Here is a 21,296-nt window from a genome sequence, read left to right on the forward strand (position 1 = left end):
CGGGCGTGGCGGTGAGCGTGATGTTGGGCGAGGTCTTGTCGCGCAGCGCCGTCACCAGCTCCAGGCACTGCCGGAACGACGGCCGCGCCTCCGCGCTGTAGCTCCAGCACTTCTGCAGGAGCTAGTAACTCACCGTCGCCGAGCAGCGTGAGGTAGTGCGGCGGCGCGGGCGTGGCGGTGAGCGTGATGTTGGGCGAGGTCTTGTCGCGCAGCGCCGTCACCAGCTCCAGGCACTGCCGGAACGACGGCCGCGCCTCCGCGCTGTAGCTCCAGCACTTCTGCAGGAGCTAGTAACTCACCGTCGCCGAGCAGCGTGAGGTAGTGCGGCGGCGCGGGCGTGGCGGTGAGCGTGATGTTGGGCGAGGTCTTGTCGCGCAGCGCCGTCACCAGCTCCAGGCACTGCCGGAACGACGGCCGCGCCTCCGCGCTGTAGCTCCAGCACTTCTGCAGGAGCTAGTAACTCACCGTCGCCGAGCAGCGTGAGGTAGTGCGGCGGCGCGGGCGTGGCGGTGAGCGTGATGTTGGGCGAGGTCTTGTCGCGCAGCGCCGTCACCAGCTCCAGGCACTGCCGGAACGACGGCCGCGCCTCCGCGCTGTAGCTCCAGCACTTCTGCAGGAGCTAGTAACTCACCGTCGCCGAGCAGCGTGAGGTAGTGCGGCGGCGCGGGCGTGGCGGTGAGCGTGATGTTGGGCGAGGTCTTGTCGCGCAGCGCCGTCACCAGCTCCAGGCACTGCCGGAACGACGGCCGCGCCTCCGCGCTGTAGCTCCAGCACTTCTGCAGGAGCTAGTAACTCACCGTCGCCGAGCAGCGTGAGGTAGTGCGGCGGCGCGGGCGTGGCGGTGAGCGTGATGTTGGGCGAGGTCTTGTCGCGCAGCGCCGTCACCAGCTCCAGGCACTGCCGGAACGACGGCCGCGCCTCCGCGCTGTAGCTCCAGCACTTCTGCAGGAGCTCGTAACTGCAAACATAATTAAATCATGAAATGTATTACTAAAGACCTTCGATCAACACGGGCTTCCGACACGTCGGAAGGGATAGGCCCAAGCGATATCTTGACATTCAAATCATTCTGCCATTTTTCGCGGGGGGGAACGTGCACACAGTCGCACTTCTCACACACTTACATACAAAATCCAATATGTGTTGACGACACAAATACATAGAAAATGACACACATCAAAGACAAATCTTGCAAACCTCAATCTCTTTTTGTGTAAGGACGAGTCACAAGTGTGACAACACGCACACTAACACATTTACGTCGAAGAATTTTATTGTATTCTGAGAGATGAGAAGTCGGATTTGTCGCTCGACCGATCCGCAATTTGTACTGGGCGAGCAAAATCGATAAATCCAGCAATTACATGAGACTAAAATATAATAATTGTGTTTAAATGTAATTAAACGTATGACATGTAAAAAAAATATTACTTACATGTGAAATGTAATACCTTCTTTTTGTAAATTTGATGTCCTCGACCTCTTTTTACAACAAATAACCGAGCAATTAGGCATTTTTTCTGCTGCTGTGTTCACTCGCGCATCTGGACTCGGTCTAGTTAAAAATCCGAGCGCAACTAGTTTTATTACCCGCGCTAGATCAGTTGATCTTGTACCTAGGCAGAGGGGAAATAGTGCGAATGCCGCATCCCTTCCGTGTTGATCGAAGCTAAAGACTATTTTTTTATTCGGTAGACTAAAATGACATTTCATAGTATGAAATGACGTTTTATGTTCATACTATGAACTGTCATTTCAGTCTACCGAATAAAAAAATAGACTTTATGAATATTGCTAATCGTTTTAATACTATTGGCAGGTAGACAATGACAGGTTTGGGAATTGTTCCAATATGAAAGTATTTTTTTTATGATTCCAGTGGTAAATCGCTACATATTATTATTAGTTATTACCCTACAAGGAGCTCGATTGAAGGTAAATACATCATAAAGCCATGATCTAAAATCTAAATTAAGGGCGAGCATACCTGAGTTTCTTCCGAGCCCTGACTTTTCAACTTCCCAGAAAACCTCGCTTCAGTGGGAATTTATACTTCTCATTAGCACGATTCACTAAACACAACTTAGGTTTTGGGGTGGTCTCATACAAAGTTATGTCTAAAGTGATAACTTGAAGGTTTACTGGCCATTACGGGGTCAAAGGAATTCTGGCCAAGATAGGACACTCTGACAACACCGATTGTCGTATGTGTGGCGAAGAGGAAGAGACAGTGAAACACTTAATGTGTGAATGTCACGCCCTCGCCAGACAAAGAATGAAGGACTTTGGAGCAGGATATCTGGAACCAAAGGACTTTAAAACGCTACCCATGAACTCCATCATCCGACACATGGATATGGTGGGAAAAGCTCTTGAGTAGTTGACGGATCTTCTCTAGGGGGTAATTGCACAAAAGATCCCTTTGGGTCGAAGTGTATCCGCAAGGGCCCCCGAAAACAATAAGATAAGATAAGATAACTTGAAGCAGTACGTACAAGAGTGAAGGGCAGTTGGGCGGGCGGTCGGGCGTGCCGCCCGCGCGCACGTAGCCGAGCACCTCGCGGTTGGTGCGCGCCGGGTACGGCTGCTGGCCCAGAGACAGCACCTGCAACACACAACACGAACATTATAGGTATAGTTTGTAGCTGTCTAGTAGAACCCGAAGGCTTATCCTATTGTCTATTGTTCAGTAAAACCGCACGTGCTACTTACCTGCAAAAAAGGGTCCTAATTATTCTATTTGGCACCTGAGCGCGGGCTAGTCTAACGCTCATAAAACCAGTGTAGGTGCGCTCTCCGATAACGCGCCTTTGTTACGCATCTCGATGACACATTTTAGACTGGTTCTGTAGCGTTCGACTCGCCGGCACTCAGTAACCGAAGTACCGATTTTTTATGCAGGTGGTTGTGGCACGTGGCACGAGCGGTTTTACTGAACAATAGACAATAGGATTAGCCTTCGGGCTCTATTAGAAAGCTACAAACTATACCACCTACTTAGCTGCAGTCCATATCCAAATAAAAACCGGAAGAGTGCGAGTCGGACTCGCGCACGGAGGGTTCCGCACCATCAACAAAAAATGGAGCAAAAAAATCGTGTTTGTTGTATGGGACCCTTAAATCTTTATTTTATTTTATTTTTAGTATCTGTTGTTATAGCGGCAACAGAGATACATCATTTGTGAAAATTTCAACTGTCTAGCTATCGCGGTTCATGAGATACAGCCTGGTGACGGACGGACGGACAGCGAAGTCTTAGTAATAGGGTCCCGTTTTTTACCGTTTGGGTACGGAACCCTAAATATTTACGTTAAATAATAGATGTGTACGTACCTCCCAGCAAAGAACGCCCCAAGCCCACACGTCCGACTGGCACGAGAACACGCCGTCTACGAGGCACTCCACCGCCATCCATCGCACTGGCAGCAATCCTAGATAAAAAACATATGTCAAGCTAGCTTTCATGAAACGGACCCCAAGGAAGTTTTAATCAGTCATGGTTAATTCGCCGTCATCCTCTTTTCTATAATAATTTTTTTATAAAATTTAACTAACTAATTTGTAAATAGTTATTTGTACAACAAGAGATCAAAGTTTGATATTTCTTCGAGTGCTTATTTTGAGTCCCGTGCAAGCGAAAGATTCTATACTAATTTAGAATCTTGAGCGTAGTAAGGGACTCAAAAGCGCACGAGATGTAAATAACTTTGATCTCGTGTAGTTCACAAAACTTTTCACCTCAGCAGTGAGAACATATTAGAGAACCCGAAAAATGTATTCCTCCTTCATCACTTACCTATTCACTCATGTTTTCTTAAGATATACTAACAATTAAGTTTTCACCTCAGCAGCTCGAACAAGAGTACTTTGCTACTTAAAAACAGTGAGCAAAATCGCATTTTGCTCATTTTAGCAAAGTACCCTTGTTCGAGCTGCTGAGGTGAAAAAATAATTACTCACCTTCACCCTCTTTCCTATAATAGTCATTCTTATAAATGTCCCTCGCGAGTCCGAAGTCGCCGATCTTCACAACGCGGCCGTTAGCGCGCGTGGCCACCAAACAGTTGCGGCACGCGAGGTCGCGGTGCACGAAGTGCATCTCCTCGAGGTAGCGGCAGCCCTTGGTCACGTCCACGCACATGTTCAGGAGGTCCAGAAGTGTCAGCGATTCTGATGTGTACTGGGGAAAAAAACAAACGATTAACTTTTGGGGAACGGCCTATTCCCATTTTTGTGATAATTTCCAAGGATGTAACTTCAATGCGGACATCGATATAACTCGATATCCGCCGGTTTGCCAAATTTTCATCCAGTCGAGGGCTTTTACTACAGCTCGTGAAGAAAAGGAATGTCAAATTAGCTCAGGCTTCCTTACGAATGTTTACTAGTATGCGAAGTATGAATCACCGCCACGGAAAACAAATGTATGCACATATGTAAATGTAAACAGCAGCTTTGTAAATTATGATAGTTAGTGATAAGACAGAGGACAATTTAATTTAATTTAATTTATTTGTAATGTTAATGTTGTATTCGTTTCTTGTTATTGTAACTGTTATTTAATTTTATATTCCTATGTATTAACCGAATTTGATTTAATAATGTATACTAACACATATGGGTCTTGCCTGAAATAAATTTTTATTTAATTTAATTTAATTTGAATATCCCAAACAGGGACGACATCACTTCAGATACCTATTACCAGAGAGCCTACCACCGACACAGAAAAATCTAAATCGTTATCTCTCGAATATGCAAAAACGATAGAGCGGCAAATAACGATTTTGCGATATTGGCGGTAAGCCTTAGTATTTTTATCAAGAAAACGGGAAAGCGTGCGCTGGAGCTGTCCACATTACGTGGGGGTTGAGGGGCAAAGCGAGACACCTCTATAATTCCTAGGAACTAACTTTTAGAGTGTATATCAATAATTACCAGCGAAGCCCTCTTGGCGCGCAAGTAGCTCAGCAGGTCCCCAGCCTCCATCAGCTCCATGATGATGTATAGTTCGTTTTAAGCATTAGAAAGAACTTGAAAGAAGGTAAGCGATTTTGACATGTCTTTTAATTGAATAACACTTTTTAAAAATCAATAACTATTACTTATGAAAGCAGAAGACTATAAAAGATCGTATTAGATTTATAATTGTTACATATTTACCGTAACTTATTTTAAAAATGTGTTTTTCAATTAAAAGACACATCAAGATTGTTTACCAAATTTCTAATGCTAAAAAAAACGAAGTATAGTGCGGGTCGTTGTCGAGGCACACGCTGAGCAGCCTTAGGATGTGCTCGTGTTTGAAGTAGAGTAGGTAGCGTGAATAGGTACTCACCAGCGAAGCCCTCTTGGCGCGCAAGTAGCTCAGCAGGTCCCCAGCCTCCATCAGCTCCATGATGATGTAGTGCGGGTCGTTGTCGAGGCACACGCCGAGCAGCCTCAGGATGTGCTCGTGTTTGAAGTAGAGTAGGTAGCGTGAATAGGTACTCACCAGCGAAGCCCTCTTGGCGCGCAAGTAGCTCAGCAGGTCCCCAGCCTCCATCAGCTCCATGATGATGTAGTGCGGGTCGTTGTCGAGGCACACGCTGAGCAGCCTCAGGATGTGCTCGTGTTTGAAGTAGAGTAGGTAGCGTGAATAGGTACTCACCAGCGAAGCCCTCTTGGCGCGCAAGTAGCTCAGCAGGTCCCCAGCCTCCATCAGCTCCATGATGATGTAGTGCGGGTCGTTGTCGAGGCACACGCTGAGCAGCCTCAGGATGTGCTCGTGTTTGAAGTAGAGTAGGTAGCGTGAATAGGTACTCACCAGCGAAGCCCTCTTGGCGCGCAAGTAGCTCAGCAGGTCCCCAGCCTCCATCAGCTCCATGATGATGTAGTGCGGGTCGTTGTCGAGGCACACGCCGAGCAGCCTCAGGATGTGCTCGTGTTTGAAGTTCGACATCAGCGCCGCTTCCTTTAGGAACTCGTTCTTTTCTTGCTCCGTCGCTCCTTTGCGAAGCGTCTGTAAATAATATTATTTAATTAGTTTGCTTCAATAACAAAACTCAGAAATCTTCGACTTTTGTCATCCTAAATATCGAACAGTTTGATAGGGGCTCGCCCACAGAACATATTAAAGAGGTTAGAATGGCTATCGCGCGTAGTTAGTATCGGAACCGGTGTCGCCGCTCGTTCCTCTCCACATTTACTAACACTCGCGCAATGGTAGTAAAAACTTGTGTGCGTGGTGTTCTTTAGACAGATTTGATGTCTGGCTTCTTAATCTGAAGGTTATTGTGGCGCAAAAGGCATGTTTACGTTTTTCGGTCAGCGCGGGCGAGTACTAGCATGCGAGCGTTTGCTCATAACCGGCGGCGACACGTACCCTGCTCGCATCGCCATTCTACTTGTTCTGCGGGGTCGCCTCTCCTATTGCTATCGTTAAGGAGTATTTTTATAGTCTTGTATGTAACTTACTAAAGGAGTTTTGTTTTTTGGAACGTCCTACTTCAATCATATTTCACGCGCACTGGATGTGTAGCAGACTAGCTAGGCCACTGCTATAGTTCGTTTTTTTAGCATTAGAAAGAACTTGCAAGAAGGTAAGCGATCTTGACATGTCTTTTAATTGAGAAACGCTTTTTAAAAATCAAAAACTATTACTTATGAAAGCAGAAGAATATAAATGATCGTATTAGATTCATAAATGTTACATATTTGCCGGAACTTATTTTTAAAATGTGTTTTTCAATTAAAAGACACATCATGATTGTTTACCTTATTTCTAATGCTAAAAAAAAACAAACTATACTTTTGCGCAGGATTGATAGTGGTTGCCTGTTAGATTACATCTCAACTTTAACACGCACCTTAACAGCGACTTTAGTGTCCGAGTTGGAGCCATCAATGTGCCGCGCCACGCCCTCAAACACCTCTCCAAAGGCGCCCGATCCTAAGAACTTGGTCAGTGTGATCTGCTCTCGCCGGATGTGTGGAAGACTGGCCAGCTCCGCGTCCGACGGGCAGTGGACGCCCTGAAAAATAATGTTAAAAATATGCTTGCAGAAATAACAAAAAACAACGGGTTGCACTCCGGGAGTTCCGGCAGAAGTGAAAACTCAATGACATTGTAACAGTTTTTCGATCAGGCCACGTGTCCATCTTACGAATTTTCAATCTGTCGAATCTGTCGGTCACGTGACCTGTTGCGAGTTGAACATTTTTTCCCCATCACAAAAAGTGCACATCGCCGCTAAAGAAGTTTTCACATTTATTATGTCGACTCCCCAAAATAAGTTATACATAAACAGTAATTATTTCGTTAACATTTTCAGGGTTGCCTCTTAACTAAACGTTCTTTTGTGCATATGAGAAAAAAAAAAACAAAAAAAAAGATTATTCCGATACCGGGAATCGAACCCGAGCCTCCTGGGTGAGAGCCAGGTATCCTAGCCACTAGACCATATCGGATATTGGAGAAAAGTGCGAAATTAGCTCTCTGGTAGAGATATCTAATCGTACCTAATCGATATTGGATAAAAATAAACTGTCATGTGCCGAGTTAATTTTGCACATAAACTATTTTTAGTTATCTTTTTTTTTGATAATAGCTTAAACAGAAAGTGATGATCGACATGAGTAATTTATATGCTTTATTTTATGTGGAGTTTTTTTTTCAATATGCCTATTTTTGTAAATAGTCCAAAATTTGTATTTACTACCACCATATTGAATCACATGTTCAACATTTTGTTAAAGTCAAGTGAGTTTAAATAAACTCACTTTCAGCAAAAAGTAGATCAAAATATGTTTACTTTACTAAACTGTATTTTTTAGTACGTTGGACGCTGAACGTTGAGCCATGTACACACGTTACATTCACTGGACATTATTTTAAAGCAGAGCCGAGCAGCTAGCTCACCTGATTGTACAGTATGTTGGTGGAGTGTCGGATGGGCAACTGCCTCAGGGTCGCCAGTTCTACATCCGGACCGCGTCGCGGCACCGCGTTCAGCATCTGATTCTCCAAAGCGGTTTTCTTCTCGTTACGTTTGTTGTAAGCTGAAATTTTGTAAGTTTACAATTCACAAGGTACAAATTCTTACGAAAGTGTTATGTGAGAAGGAAACATTGTGATACCTATATATTTATTTGTGATGCTTACAAGCGCTTATCCCAACGAGAAGTACCTATAGTAGGCATGTCCCTTCTTTTTTCTTTCGACTTCCGACAGAAGCAGGTACTTACTGTAGAAGACACAGGCGGCCACAGCAAGAGCGAGCGCGGCTATAGTTCGTTTTTTTTAGCATTAGAAAGAACTTGAAAGAAGGTAAGCGATTTTGACATGTATTTTATTTGAAAAACACTTTTTAAAAATCAATAACTATTACTTATGAAAGCAGAAGACTATAAAAGATCGTATTAGATTCATAATTGTTACATATTTACCGTAACTTATTTTTAAAATGTGTTTTTCAATTAAAAGACACATCAAGATTGTTTCTAATGCTAAAAAAACGAACTATAGTGCGGCCACAGCTATTCTGAGGACCTATCTACTTCTAAGAGAAGCAGGTACTTACTATAGAAGACACAGGCGGCCACGGCGAGAGCGAGCGCGGCTAGTGCGGCCACGGCGACAGCGAGCGCGACGGGGTGCGGCCGCATGGCGGCGGCGAGCGGCGCGGCGGCCAGCTCCGCGGCCGGAGACAGCGCGCCCCAGCCGTAGCGGTTGTGCGCCTGCACCATCGCCGAGTACCCCTCCGATACCTTGCCCAGGCCGATTATCCAGTACGTGTCTATTCATACAAATAAAATAAAATAAATAAATATTATAGGACATTCTTACACAGATTGACTAAGTCCCACAGTGAGCTCAAGAAGGCTTGTGTTGTTAGTACTCAGACAACGATATATATAATATACAAATACATAAATACATAGAAGACACCCAAGACTCAGGAACAAATATCTGTGTTATTCACACAAATAAATTAACACACAAATCGAACCCAGAACCGCAGCTTAACAGGCAGGGTCACTACCCACTAGGCCAGACCAGTTGTCAAAAAAAATGTATCTGCAAACAACTTCACTTACAAATATCAAAAAGTTCTTCGCTTTAGTTCTAGAATTTTATAAATATGTAGGTACATTATATTAAAACACTCACGTCAAGTTTTTCGGAGTCTGCGTCGGTCAACCAACGTGCGTGACTCCAATTCGAGCCTTCGTTATGGATTGGAACAAATCGTTCAAAGAAATGAAGCAATTTTGAACGTGATTGGTGTTTTCATATATTTAATACAGTTCTAGGATTACCTTATGTATTTAATATCCGGGTGGCGACTTCGACCGACAAGAGACTGCTATAAAACTTCGGTATCCTTTCTAAGCGGCGGCTGGGAATGATAAGTTGATAACCATAAAAAAGTATACAAAGGAGGCTGTTTGTACTAACCCGTTCCGTTGTGCAGCAGTTCCAGGCCTTCTCGCACGATGCGGGTCCTCAAGTCATCGTCCAGGTCGCTCGGCAAATCCTTCAGCAGCTCCGATATATCCTTCGTCATGCTTTCGTTGGCCTGGTATGACCTAAAACATTGCAGTATTTTTACTAGTTAGAAAATGATGCGGCGTAGTCTACGGCTAAATATACGAAGGTGATTAAAATAATTTATTAAGTAATTTATTGATTTATTAAGTAATCAGGGTAGCAAAAGGTAGGCAATCCATATATCTACGTAGGTACTTCCTACTGGCTAATATTATAACAATCTTATTACTGCTATCTCGTGTGTAGCGTCGAATCCTTGCTTTTATACTTATCTGATCCCAACTATAATGACACTCCCGATTTATCATATAGCTACAAAATAAACTGGATGATATAGGGTAGTAAATTGGCCTATCGAACTGTCTATTTAGTAGAGATGCACCGGATATCCGGTTACTATCCGGTATCCGGCCTATCCGGCCGTTATTTTAGTATCCGGCCGGATACCGAAAAGTGACCTACTATCCGGCCGGATACCGGATAGTAAAATTAACACATTTTGGGGTAAAATATGGAATCTAAAAAACAGTCACGGTCATAATGCTAACGACACAGTAGATAGAAATGAATACGTAACCAATGTCACACAATACCTACACTTATTTGATTACACAAAAATACGCGCGCGCACTTGTAACGAACTTAATACGTAAAATGACATGATAAAACTTGTTACGATCCTATAAATGTGTCCGCGCGAACGTTCACTACGAAACCGGTCGAAACCTGCACGTTGCGCACCTGCAAAACTCAAAATATAGGTATAGTTCCTCCGGCCGAATATCCGGCGGCCGGATACCAGATATTCGGCCAGTGTCCAGCTAAACAACTATCCGTTGCATCTCTACTATTTAGGCATACTGTGATAGTGATGGCGGAGCGCGGTCGCACTGCGTCTAACGTATTCGATGTGAAGACCGCCTTAAACGGTGGGTGTGTAGTTACCTGTGGTGCGGGCGGCCCCACACGCGGTAGTGGTCGTTTAGGTACAAAATAAACAGGATGACTGGGTAGTAAATTGGCCTATCGAACTGTCTATTTAGGCATACTGTGATAGTGATGTCGGAGCGCGGTCGCACTGCGGCTAACGCATTCGATGTGAAGCCTGTATAAAGGGTGTGTGTGTAGTTACCTGTGGTGCGGGCGGCCCCACACGCGGTAGTGGTCGACGGCGGCGCCGCGCGGGTCGGGCTCGGCCCACCACGCGCGCGGCACGCGCGACCCCAGCGCGTCCACCGCGTCCACGTGCAGCGCGCCCACGGCCGCCGGCACGTCACCTAACACATACGAGTACATCTTTATTAAGGGCCAGTTGCACCAACCACATTTGACAGACTGATCAACGTCAGCCGGCGCGCCCCGGCGCTTTAAAGAAAGAAAGAAAGAAAAAGCATTTATTAGCACAATAACAACCTTAAAAACTAACAAAAGAGAACACAAAATGAGAGGTTGCGCTAAATGGTCCTCACTCAGCTAGGTGTCACGGTATGAGCCACATGGCACACTCCGCGACGCTAATTTTCAGTAAGGCCCAGTGGATGAAACTTTCCATACATGACAATTTAGCGAACTCTTTAACTATACGAACAGTTTGGTGCAACCGACCCTTAGTCTCCTGTCCCGTATTACGTACTGCACCAAGGTCACGAAAGATACGCTCGGTGCTGACTCTCAGCGCCATACATTTATTTAACCAATATAGGGCAGTACGCGTAAGCGTCGAGCGTGAAGTATGCGATTCGTGGCCGAGGCGTAAGGCATCAACCAAGGTCGATTTAACTTTGATTCACGTTTATTCAACGATATATAAAAGTAGCGAATTACGGTGATATACATAATTACCTAAACAGATATCGCTGATGAAACTCTACTCAAAATCACCTGTGAAAAAAGACATTCAGATACAACGAAGAGCTAATAACACATAAGATCCTCTTGTGAGAGTCCTGATGTGCCCAGCAGTCGGTGATGATTGTTGTCAGATTTTAGCGAGGTTTGAAATTGATGATATCTCGTTGGTAGATAGGCTGAATAAGTGGTTAAAAATAGGAGCTTATTACTAACCACCGTAACTTACCTATAGTTTCAAAAATGAATCGTTCGTCGTGTGGCCAGTGATACGGCGGGCCGCCGGTCACGTACTGCAGGCGGAGGCGGAAGCGGTAGCGGGCGCCGGGGCGGAGCGGACTCGCCGCCCACACCCCGTTCCCGTCCACCGAACTCGCCTCGTGCCACACGTTGCCACCGGACTGACTCATTTCTGCGTATTCCACTGCATACCTAGATGGATTATAAAATACAATCATATAATCTGTTGGCATCATGTATCAAAAATATCTAAATATATCTGCCGGGGACCTTTCCAACATGGATTCGATCGGTCATGTTGCTACATGACTAATTTTCATTTATGGTATCAATCGATCGGGTTTATTTTTAGGATCAAATGTCTATATGAGACCCATTGCATTAAAGTAACACAAAAGTCAGAAATTGTAGTCAAAGGCCGACAGTCGCACTTCACTCGCGAAACGCCCTATACAAAACGGCCAGGGGCCGTGACGTCATCGCCCATCTTGTAGTATGGACAAAACAAGAAAATTGCGTTTATATATATAGTTGCGATACAATATTTTTTTGGGTGAAATGTAAGGAATCGAATGGTACCCTTACTTTTATCGTTTTTGGAAGTTAAAAAAAACTTAAATTCTGAAACTTTCAGGTCCTGTATTTTTGTAATTTTTCAATATTTTAGTTTAATATCCATATTATTGTGATAAATTGCTCGTTTGCTATTTTACTAGATTTTGTTATAAAATTCAACATGTGTCATCATCCCTATTGCACTAAAATATTTAATATACCTACTCAGGCGGCCTAGCTAAGGTGACGATCGCTTGCGCTTCGCCATCGAATCGCTTCGCGTCTCTCTATCACTCTTCCATATCAGTGTGACAGTGACAGTTGCGTTTCATTCGCTACGTAGCGTTAGCTATTGGCATGTTGTCTACGGGGCCAGGCCCACTAATATGGACGAGACGAGTAATAGAGAGACACAAAGCGATTCTATGGCGAAGCGATAGCGATTGTCACCTTGGCTAGACCACCTGTCAGTTTTGAAAAGCCAGCGGAGTCCGTAAATTGAGGGATGTGGTTAGAAAGCACGTGTACCTTTGCTTATGCTATAGAGATTAAATACTTAGTAACAATTGTCTTACTTGTGCAATTTATACGACGTAGGGGGTGGCCATAAAACCAGCAGTCTGTAAGCTTCCGCTGTTTTGAGCGCGATGGGTGCCGGCAAAGGGTAGGTCCTCAGTTGCAGCGGCGAGGAGTCCGTGGACTGAGAGCTGTGGTTGGACAGCGCGCGCACCCACACGGTGTATAAAGTTGAAGGCGTCAATCGAGTCATGTTCGCGCTACCACCCTTTGACACCTCGAAGGTGTTGTGTTCTAGAAAGGTAGAGTTAAAAGTTGAACTTCGAAATGGAATAGGTATGTAAATTAAAAAAACAATCATTTAAAATTTAAATTGATACCTCTTTGACACCAACATTTTTTTAATTACACCACACTTCTATGTTTAATACAGAGTTTCGGTGCAATTTGCATATACATATCTTAGGTATTGAAACAGGTGCGTTTTGGTGGCATCATTGTAATGGGAGATATGCGCCTGCCTTGCTCCACTGTAACCCGGCAGTTGTCACCCCAGTATCTTGCCTAATAACGTAATAACATACTAACTATCTCTTCGAGCACTTCCCATAGGGCAGAGCAGAGGACTTCTTCATTAATATAAGCTCATCTGATGAGGAAAGCAGAGTCGCCCAACTGCGATATATGCGACTCTGTCTATTTTTATTTTTTATTTATTTTTAATTTAAATTTTTAATTTAAATTATAATTTATATTCATATACAATGTAAATTGTGACTGAATAAAAAATGAAATGAAATGAAATGTCGAGGAACATCACTTCCTAATGGAATGTGTCCGGACTCGAGACAAGAGGGCGCAACTATTTCAAGGTAGGGATTATACAGTAACGGATATTGGGGTTTTCCAATCTATATTGGCGGAACCACTGTCAAAAAGTGCGATATTTGTGTACAGTTTTTTTGATGTTTTTGTTTAGTAACACTTGTTGAAATTCTTTGTTATAGAGGCCCAACGGAGTCGACATGTCTTTCTGATAAAGGCTTCTTTTAAATAAGTAGATAAAAAAATATATATATAAGCACAAGCACCTGAGGTTTCGCCTGAGATATAAAATAAATCGCGAAGCCGGATAAAATGTATAGGTAAATATGCTAATGTATTCAGATTCAAGGTTAGTTCACCTTTAAATTTGTGTTGTTCAGAGGCGTCTTCGGTCCTCCAATGCAGCTCGTACCAGAAGCCCGGGTCCGGCTTCCACTCCACTCGCGCCAGCACTGGACTCAACACTTTAAACGTCACTCCTTTCGGGGCCGTGGGAGCTACAAGTTTGCAAATATGTCTCATTATACTGGTCGTTAATAGTATTTTATGCAACCGTTGTTTAAGAGAGGTCAAAAAAGGCGAGTGGCGTGAGTAACAATTTGAGGCGAAGCCGAAAATTGTTAATAAAGACGCCACGAGTATTTTTTGACTCGGTTAAACAACGTTGCATACAATACTTTTTCTACGACCAAGCACTTACTTTGAAATAAAATTGTAAATTTAACAAATATTTTAAATTCAAGAAGTAGCAAAAATGGAGGGTACGGGCGGGAAAAGAATGAATGAATGAATAAATGAATGAAATTAAAAATAAAAACATGTCTATGGTTCACTTATTTGTCAGAGATGACATTTAAAATAAGGTTGGCAAGACTGTATTTCATTCAATATTTTTTAAGTGGTCATTACACGAAGTATCGTAAAATCGCCAAAAAGATACTGCGTGTAAGCACAAATTCTTTTTTGGGGAATAGACTAAAGACTTGTCTTGACAACTATAAAGTAGGGTTTTAAAGGTGTGTGCATGACCCTTTAAATCACAAATAAAAGTACGGGAGTAGAAAAAATAAATAATCATGTTTGAGTTATAAAGTCGTTTTAGGTAAGTAAGCCACGAAAGTACTATGCACTTCATTATGTCAATAAAAGTAATGTAAAAATTGCCTCACCTTCTGCAGCGGTTTGGAACACAACTGGTAATCCTGTGATGGGTTTAACCTCGTATAGTTTCTCATAATAGTTGGTCGCCTCCACTGTAATCGTGTACTTTGTAAACGGTTTCAAGTTCGGTATGGTCAATTCCGTCTTAGTGGTCGTCATAACAGGGCAGAGCTCCTTGTTACAAGTCGCTTCATTTAAAGTTGGCAAGCGATAGTGCACCGTGTATTCTGTTAAGGGCATATTGTACATATCAGTGCAGCTAGTTGGTCTCCTCACGGGAGGTAGACGTAGAATTAAACTACTCGCCGTGGTCGACGTTACTTGCGGTACTAACGCTTGCGGCTCTGCCTCAGCGAATAGACACTTATTTTGAGGATACTGCTGTGTTCCTGGATCTAACGCCATTATCTTGTAACCGTGCGAGGTTTTGACTTGCTCAATCTTATTTCTCTTATGTTTATTAGTGTAGTAAATAATTTTATCTGTGGAATTGAACCAGTAGATATATTTGCTGTCGACTGTAATGGACATGGGGATGAAACCATACTTTTTCTTGTCAGTAGCATTGACGACAGCTCTGCAGCGACAGCCTTTCAGATCGGCGGCCATGATGCGATGTACCCAGGGGTCCACCCAGTACAGCTCGTGTTTATCGCCAGTAGTGTCGAGCGCGAAGGTCCTGGCGACTTGAGCGCTCTCCGGGCAGTCGCAACCGTCTCTCAACTTCGTTTCCTCAGACGAGTTGAAGAACTTTCGTATGTTCTTCCCGTCTGTCGTTGACGTCATTAATGTTCCTAATCCTGGATAGTTGCTCTCTTCATACCAGTACAGGGACCTAAAATAGAGAAGGAGGATGGAGAAGCGGTCGTCCCCTTTTTTAGGGTTCCGTACCCAAAGGGTAAAAACGGGACCCTATTACTAAGACTCTGCTGTTCGTCCGTCCGTCCGTCTGTCACCAGGCTGTATCTCACGAACCGTGATAGCTAGACAGTTGAAATTTTCACAGATGATGTATTTCTGTTGCCGCTATAACAACAAATACTAAAAACAGAATAAAATAAAGATTTAAGTGGGGCTCCCATACAACAAACGTGATTTGTGACCGAAGTTAAGCAACGTCGAGCGGGGTCAGTACTTGGATGGGTGACCGTTTTTTTGCTTGTTTTGCTCTATTTTTTGTTGATGGTGCGGAACCCTCCGTGCGCGAGCCCGACTCGCACTTGGTCGGTTTTTGTCTAAAAGCGTTGGCTTTAAGAAGAAAGGAGACGAGGGGATCAGGGCTCCAATATGCTTAAACCTTTGAGAACAGTGCTTATTATTTAATCGAGCCCTAACATCATCTTACCTCTGCGAAGGGGCGACCTGTAGACTGTAGATGGGGTTCTTGGTAGCGAGCAACCAGCTAAGCCTGGGCCTAGTGTTGATCATGGCCAAGTCGGCGCGGTAAACCACGTAGCTCTCGCCTACGGAGGTGATCTCGGCCTGCGCGTGGTATACCGAGCGGCTCACCCAGTCGGTGCAGATGCTGGTCGCTGTGCCGTTTATTGATGCCAACTGGAAGATAAGGTGGAGATCACGAATTTTCCTTTTATTTTTCTGTCAGAGGACCACGCTGGGTGTCCATGCCAAGTGCTGTCAAGTACGAGTATGGCGTTTTTATGGGGCTATGGGATATGTATACTATATGCTTTGTCCAAGCCAGGGCACACTTAGCGTGGGCAGTATATTCCTATTCTAGTCCATTCCTTATTAACTAATGCTCATTAAGCCGCGTGTAGCAGCTAAGAAATTTAATTTTAGTAGTTACATCAGACATCACTAAACACTTGATAGTAAACTACAAAGAAGGCCTGCGGGCTCAGCACGGTTCCATTTTTATCGACTATCACTATGCCCGTCACTTTCGCACTTACATACTTGTTAGAACGTGACAGGCATGGTGATAAACGATAAAAATGCTACCGTGCTACTAGGGCTGGTGGACTGTGGACTGCTTTTTTAAAGTCAGCTGCAGATGTAGCTTTTTCCTTACTCAATACCAAAAGTATCAGTTCAGAGTTCAGAAGTATTTTCTCACCTTAAAATGACCACTAGCGTTGATCCTCGAGGAGAATATCTCATCCAAATTATTCGCCCAATAGACAACATTCTCTTCAATGGAAACAGCGAAGTCCACAGGCGTCCCGGTGCTCTTCGGGATCGTTTCGCTCTCGCCAGAGTCCAGGTCCACGATCTTGAGGAACTCCTGGGAGGAGATCATCACTTTGGGTATAGGGCTCACGTGGTTGGGGGAAGCTGAGGCGATGCTGGAGTAGTCGCCGAAACCGGCGTCGGTGTATGCACGGACCTACGAAAAATCAATGGTTATTGTACCATTTTGATTGACTTTGATTGACTCTAAAAACGATCCCAAAGAAAAAACAACGGGTTGCACTCCGAGAGTGCCGACAGAAGTGAAAACTCAATGACTAGTCCAAAATGTCTGCAGCACTATGTATAATTGACCCATCCTACTTTCTATTGAAAAACTTTCGTTCCGAAATTGCTAGCCAGTGAGCTTGTTTAAAATTCGAAATTCAAATTTGTAGCGTTAATTGTTTAAAATTCGAATAGAAATTGTAAAGTTACCTTCCAGTTATGCCATCTAAATGAGTGGCCATCTAAACCTTACGGTCACGTGATCGCCTTACGCTGTCTCGAGTTTATCATTTTTTCCCCACCTCAAAAAGTGCCCAGCGCCGCTAAAGAAGTTTTCACTTCAAAAATATAAGATACTGAGTATATACAAAGCTTCTATTGTCAGGTTGATACTCGGTTGTAACTCGGCATCACCTGAGATGATCCAGTTAGAAAGGTCGAACCATACTGCTATCTTAAAGGTGGCCAGGGGGCGCCATAAGCCTTCAGTAAGAAGTGCATATACTTGGAAAAATTCGATCTATGCCGCTGTGGCCCAGTGGCCGAATGGCACAGGCACCTGTCGCGATAGCAGAGGACGCTTGTTCGATTCCAGCCTGGGGCACTGGAGGCTTTGGTCACTTTTTCTTAGTATATGACATTTATTTAAAGCGCTGGTGGCCTAGCGGTAAGAGCGTGCGACTTGCAATCCGGAGGTCGCGGGTTCGAACCCCGGCTCGTACCAATGAGTTTTTCGGAACTTATGTACGAAATATCATTTGATATTTACCAGTCGCTTTTCGGTGAAGGAAAACATCGTGAGGAAACCGGACTAATCCCTAAACGGGCCTAGTTTACCCTCTGGGTTGGAAGGTCAGATGGCAGTCGCTTTCGTAAAAACTAGTGCCCACGCCAATTACTGGGATTAGTTGCCAAGCCGACCCCAGGCTCCCATGAGCCGTGGCAAAATGCCGGGACAACGCGAGGAAAAAGAAGAAATAAAATACTTTATCGTCATTGATGAAGGGGGGCGGCAAATCAAAATGGCCCGGGGCGCCTAATTTGTAAATACGCCTCTGCCTGTCGCGATAGCAGAGGACGCTGGTTCGATTCCAGCCTGGGGCACTGGAGGCTTTGGTCACTTTTTCTTAGTACCTATATGACATTTATTTAAAGTTGATACTCGCCCGTCTATCACCCCATTAAGTGTCACTTGCACCATTCCACTAACCCGGGGTTAATCTGTTAAACCTGGAGTTACCATGGTTACCAGTACAATTTGACACTGGCTTAACGATTTAACCGCTTAACCCCGGGTTAGTGGGACGGTGCAAGTGGCCCTAAGCCGTAATACCTGGAAGTAGTAAGTGAGCCCAGCGGGCAGCGGCATGACGAGCTGCGTGTGAGAGGGCGCGAGGCGGCTGCCGCACGCGGGTGCGGTTGCGGGCGCCGCGGTCCAGCAGCGCGCCTCGTACCCGCGCACGACGCCATTCGCGCGCGCCGGGGGCTCCCAGCGGAATATCGCTGATAGCGCGCCGCCACTGACCGAGAAAAAAGATAAAGATAAAGATAAAAGATAGTTTATTCAAGTAGGCATAATTACAATGCGCTTATGAACGTCAAATAAAGCTAGGTAGACCGGCTCCAACCCTACACCTCTGCCCCGAGAAGATTTAAATCCCCCCTCAATTGAAGGAGGGTATCCCATTATGGGACCGGCAACAAACTCGGCGGGACACATCTTTTCAAAAATAATTACTTACATCTTATAATTAACATGCATTACGAGAAAATAAGGAAAAAAAATACAATTTAAATCACTATAGAATTCATGCAATTATACACATAAGGTGTAATAGAAATTTGATTTAGAAAATATACATATGTACATGGAATCATACAAATTCGTAGCTCTTTCAAAAAACAATAGTAGTTTGTGTTACAAGGGATCAAAATGATATATTTCCGTCAACGGCGTACATTGAATCCTGAGCGTAATGAGGGATTCAAGTGTTAACGCCCAAGACGAAATAATTTTGATACCGTGTGACACATACTGCTTTTCACATCAACTATGAGGAAAATAAATAAATCTTAGTGTTGACACAATCTGATGCTTAAACTGATTATTAAGGCTAAAAAAATAATGTGCAAAAAAATGTAAAAAATAGTGTGCTAGAACAGAAAAGTGTCACTTTGATCCCTCCTAGCAGGGAGGAAAAGTGCCGCTTTGATCCCTCCTAGCAGGAAAGAAAAAGCTCTTTTCCGAATAGGTGGTGTGAAAAAACATTTATATATATTGCGGTGATTCAATGTAATAGTTTATTTTTCCACAGTCACACGGGCTAATCGAAACTATCGAAAGCCTGAATTCATTGGACACATTGACGAAGTTTCTGTACACTTTGATGATATATCTGGTTGTTTGGTATTATTCAAGGACCTCTAACAAATCACAAAAATGACATCAAAATAACGGAAGATATTGTCAAAAAAGGGCAGAAAGACATTTAGAGGGACAAACACGTGATATTGACTCTGCTTCAATGAGGTGATTTGAAGGAACAGGGGTTTTTAGCTGCTTGTGTGTTGGGGTCCGATTCGGATTTTGAACTAGACATCTATTAGATATCTCTATTAGAGATCATTAAGATACGACAACGATATTTTTAACATCTAGCCTGTCAAATTGGACATTTCCGCGATTCTGGAGATACCTACTCTTGAACGATTTCCACAATGTCTCGTTATGTATTTTTAGATCTCAAAACGATTTTGAAACGATCTTAATACGACATATGCCAAAATAATGAATTGTAATTGTAATCTATTAGCATACTTAATTCCTAGCATAGTTATAACATGAACATTTGACATTTTTTTAGTTTTTTTTTTGTATAAGTATATGAATTGACTCACTAAATTATATTTGCATATGCCAATCTCATTACCCATGTAAATAATGTAAAAAAAAATGTATATAGTTAGATAATAAGAAATTATTTCGTACGCCAAAAGGCACATCATGGCTGTTCCTTAGAATATTAAGTTATCATCTATTTATGTACCTGTGATGAACGAATAAAGAATTGAATTGAATTGAATTGATAGGTAATTTAACGTAAAAGTGCCATTGGTTGGCCGAATTGAGCTGCAAAAGATATCAAGTTGAAATCTAAAACTACCAGGTATCTAGTACATATAGTATCGTTCTCTTCTCTAGAACGGATCTTGTTTTCCGAATACCGCGGTTGGCCTGGGTATAGTTTGTAGCTTTCTAATAGACCCCGAAGGCTAATCCTATTGTCTATTGTTCAGTAAAACCGCACGTGCTACTTACCTGCAAAAAATTCTATTAATTATTCTATTTGGCACCTGAGCGCGGGCTAGTCCAACGCTCAAAAAACCAGTGTAGGTGCGCTCTCCGATAACGCGCCTTTGTTACGCATCTCGATGACACATTTTAGACTGGTTCTGTAGCGTTCGACTCGCCGGCACTCTGTAACCGAAGTACCGATTTTTTATGCAGGTGGTTGTGGCACGTGGCACGAGCGGTTTTTCTTAGACAATAGGATTAGCCTTCGGGGTCTATTAGAAAGCTACAAACTTTTTATAACTGGTGTAGGTATGTGTGTGACGTCACCTGGTGGTCCACTGCGTGTAGACGCGCGGCTGGCGCGGCGGCTGCGGCGCGGCCTGCGGCGAGTGCCGCGCCGCGCGCGCCGCCGCGCTGCCGCCCCAGTGCGTATGCGCCCGGACGGTCACCTCCACCGCGCTGTACGGCGGAATGTTGCTGTTCTGCACTTCCAGCCACGGGACATCGATGGTTTTCTAGACAAAAACATACATTAAATAAACATTCAGATTTAAAATGAAATCTGGCAATTTACCAATAGGGAATATTACGCGAAAGTCTGCGTAGGGGGGCGTCACTCCCACAATATGTCACAATCTAAGGGTCTACCGCAAACAAGAGAGTCGAAATTTAGTTATCTAACCTCTCTATCACTCTTGTATATTCGGGCGATAAAGGGGCAGATAGCTGAGTTTCGAATTCGCTTTTGCCGGTAGGCCCTTTGTAAACAATTTAAACAAACCGCCTTGATGTACTTATCTTAGATTGTCTATGAAAACTTGTCAAAAAACAGTTTAAGGTACAGTATGTATAAGTTACTCTATGGTATACTGAAGTAACTAGTGCTGCACTCTGGCAGCAAAACAT

General features: G+C 43.8%; 1 protein-coding gene and 1 non-coding gene across 2 annotated transcripts in view; both read right to left on the bottom strand.

Annotated features, from left to right (window-relative positions):
• LOC134651824 (proto-oncogene tyrosine-protein kinase ROS) overlaps nucleotides 1–21,296 on the bottom strand; it is a 56,103-nt gene that overhangs the window by 3,405 nt on the left and 31,402 nt on the right. The window contains exons 19-36 of the mRNA XM_063506937.1: nucleotides 20,718–20,905; nucleotides 18,429–18,615; nucleotides 16,755–17,024; nucleotides 16,023–16,231; nucleotides 14,686–15,512; nucleotides 13,876–14,013; nucleotides 12,751–12,985; nucleotides 11,610–11,812; nucleotides 10,665–10,809; nucleotides 9,440–9,570; nucleotides 8,562–8,777; nucleotides 7,901–8,040; nucleotides 6,849–7,013; nucleotides 5,807–6,001; nucleotides 3,961–4,180; nucleotides 3,334–3,431; nucleotides 2,496–2,605; nucleotides 798–958 (exon numbers count right to left, since the gene is read on the bottom strand). Of these exons, the coding sequence (XP_063363007.1) occupies nucleotides 798–958; nucleotides 2,496–2,605; nucleotides 3,334–3,431; nucleotides 3,961–4,180; nucleotides 5,807–6,001; nucleotides 6,849–7,013; nucleotides 7,901–8,040; nucleotides 8,562–8,777; nucleotides 9,440–9,570; nucleotides 10,665–10,809; nucleotides 11,610–11,812; nucleotides 12,751–12,985; nucleotides 13,876–14,013; nucleotides 14,686–15,512; nucleotides 16,023–16,231; nucleotides 16,755–17,024; nucleotides 18,429–18,615; nucleotides 20,718–20,905 (3,838 nt within the window). The remainder of the gene's footprint in view (nucleotides 1–797; nucleotides 959–2,495; nucleotides 2,606–3,333; nucleotides 3,432–3,960; nucleotides 4,181–5,806; nucleotides 6,002–6,848; nucleotides 7,014–7,900; nucleotides 8,041–8,561; nucleotides 8,778–9,439; nucleotides 9,571–10,664; nucleotides 10,810–11,609; nucleotides 11,813–12,750; nucleotides 12,986–13,875; nucleotides 14,014–14,685; nucleotides 15,513–16,022; nucleotides 16,232–16,754; nucleotides 17,025–18,428; nucleotides 18,616–20,717; nucleotides 20,906–21,296) is intronic.
• Trnae-cuc (transfer RNA glutamic acid (anticodon CUC)) lies at nucleotides 7,378–7,449 on the bottom strand. The gene has a single exon. It is a non-coding gene; the product is annotated as a tRNA-Glu (tRNA).

The sequence above is a fragment of the Cydia amplana genome, chromosome 10 (genome assembly GCF_948474715.1).
Source record: "Cydia amplana chromosome 10, ilCydAmpl1.1, whole genome shotgun sequence".
NCBI classification, from domain to species: domain Eukaryota; kingdom Metazoa; phylum Arthropoda; class Insecta; order Lepidoptera; family Tortricidae; genus Cydia; species Cydia amplana.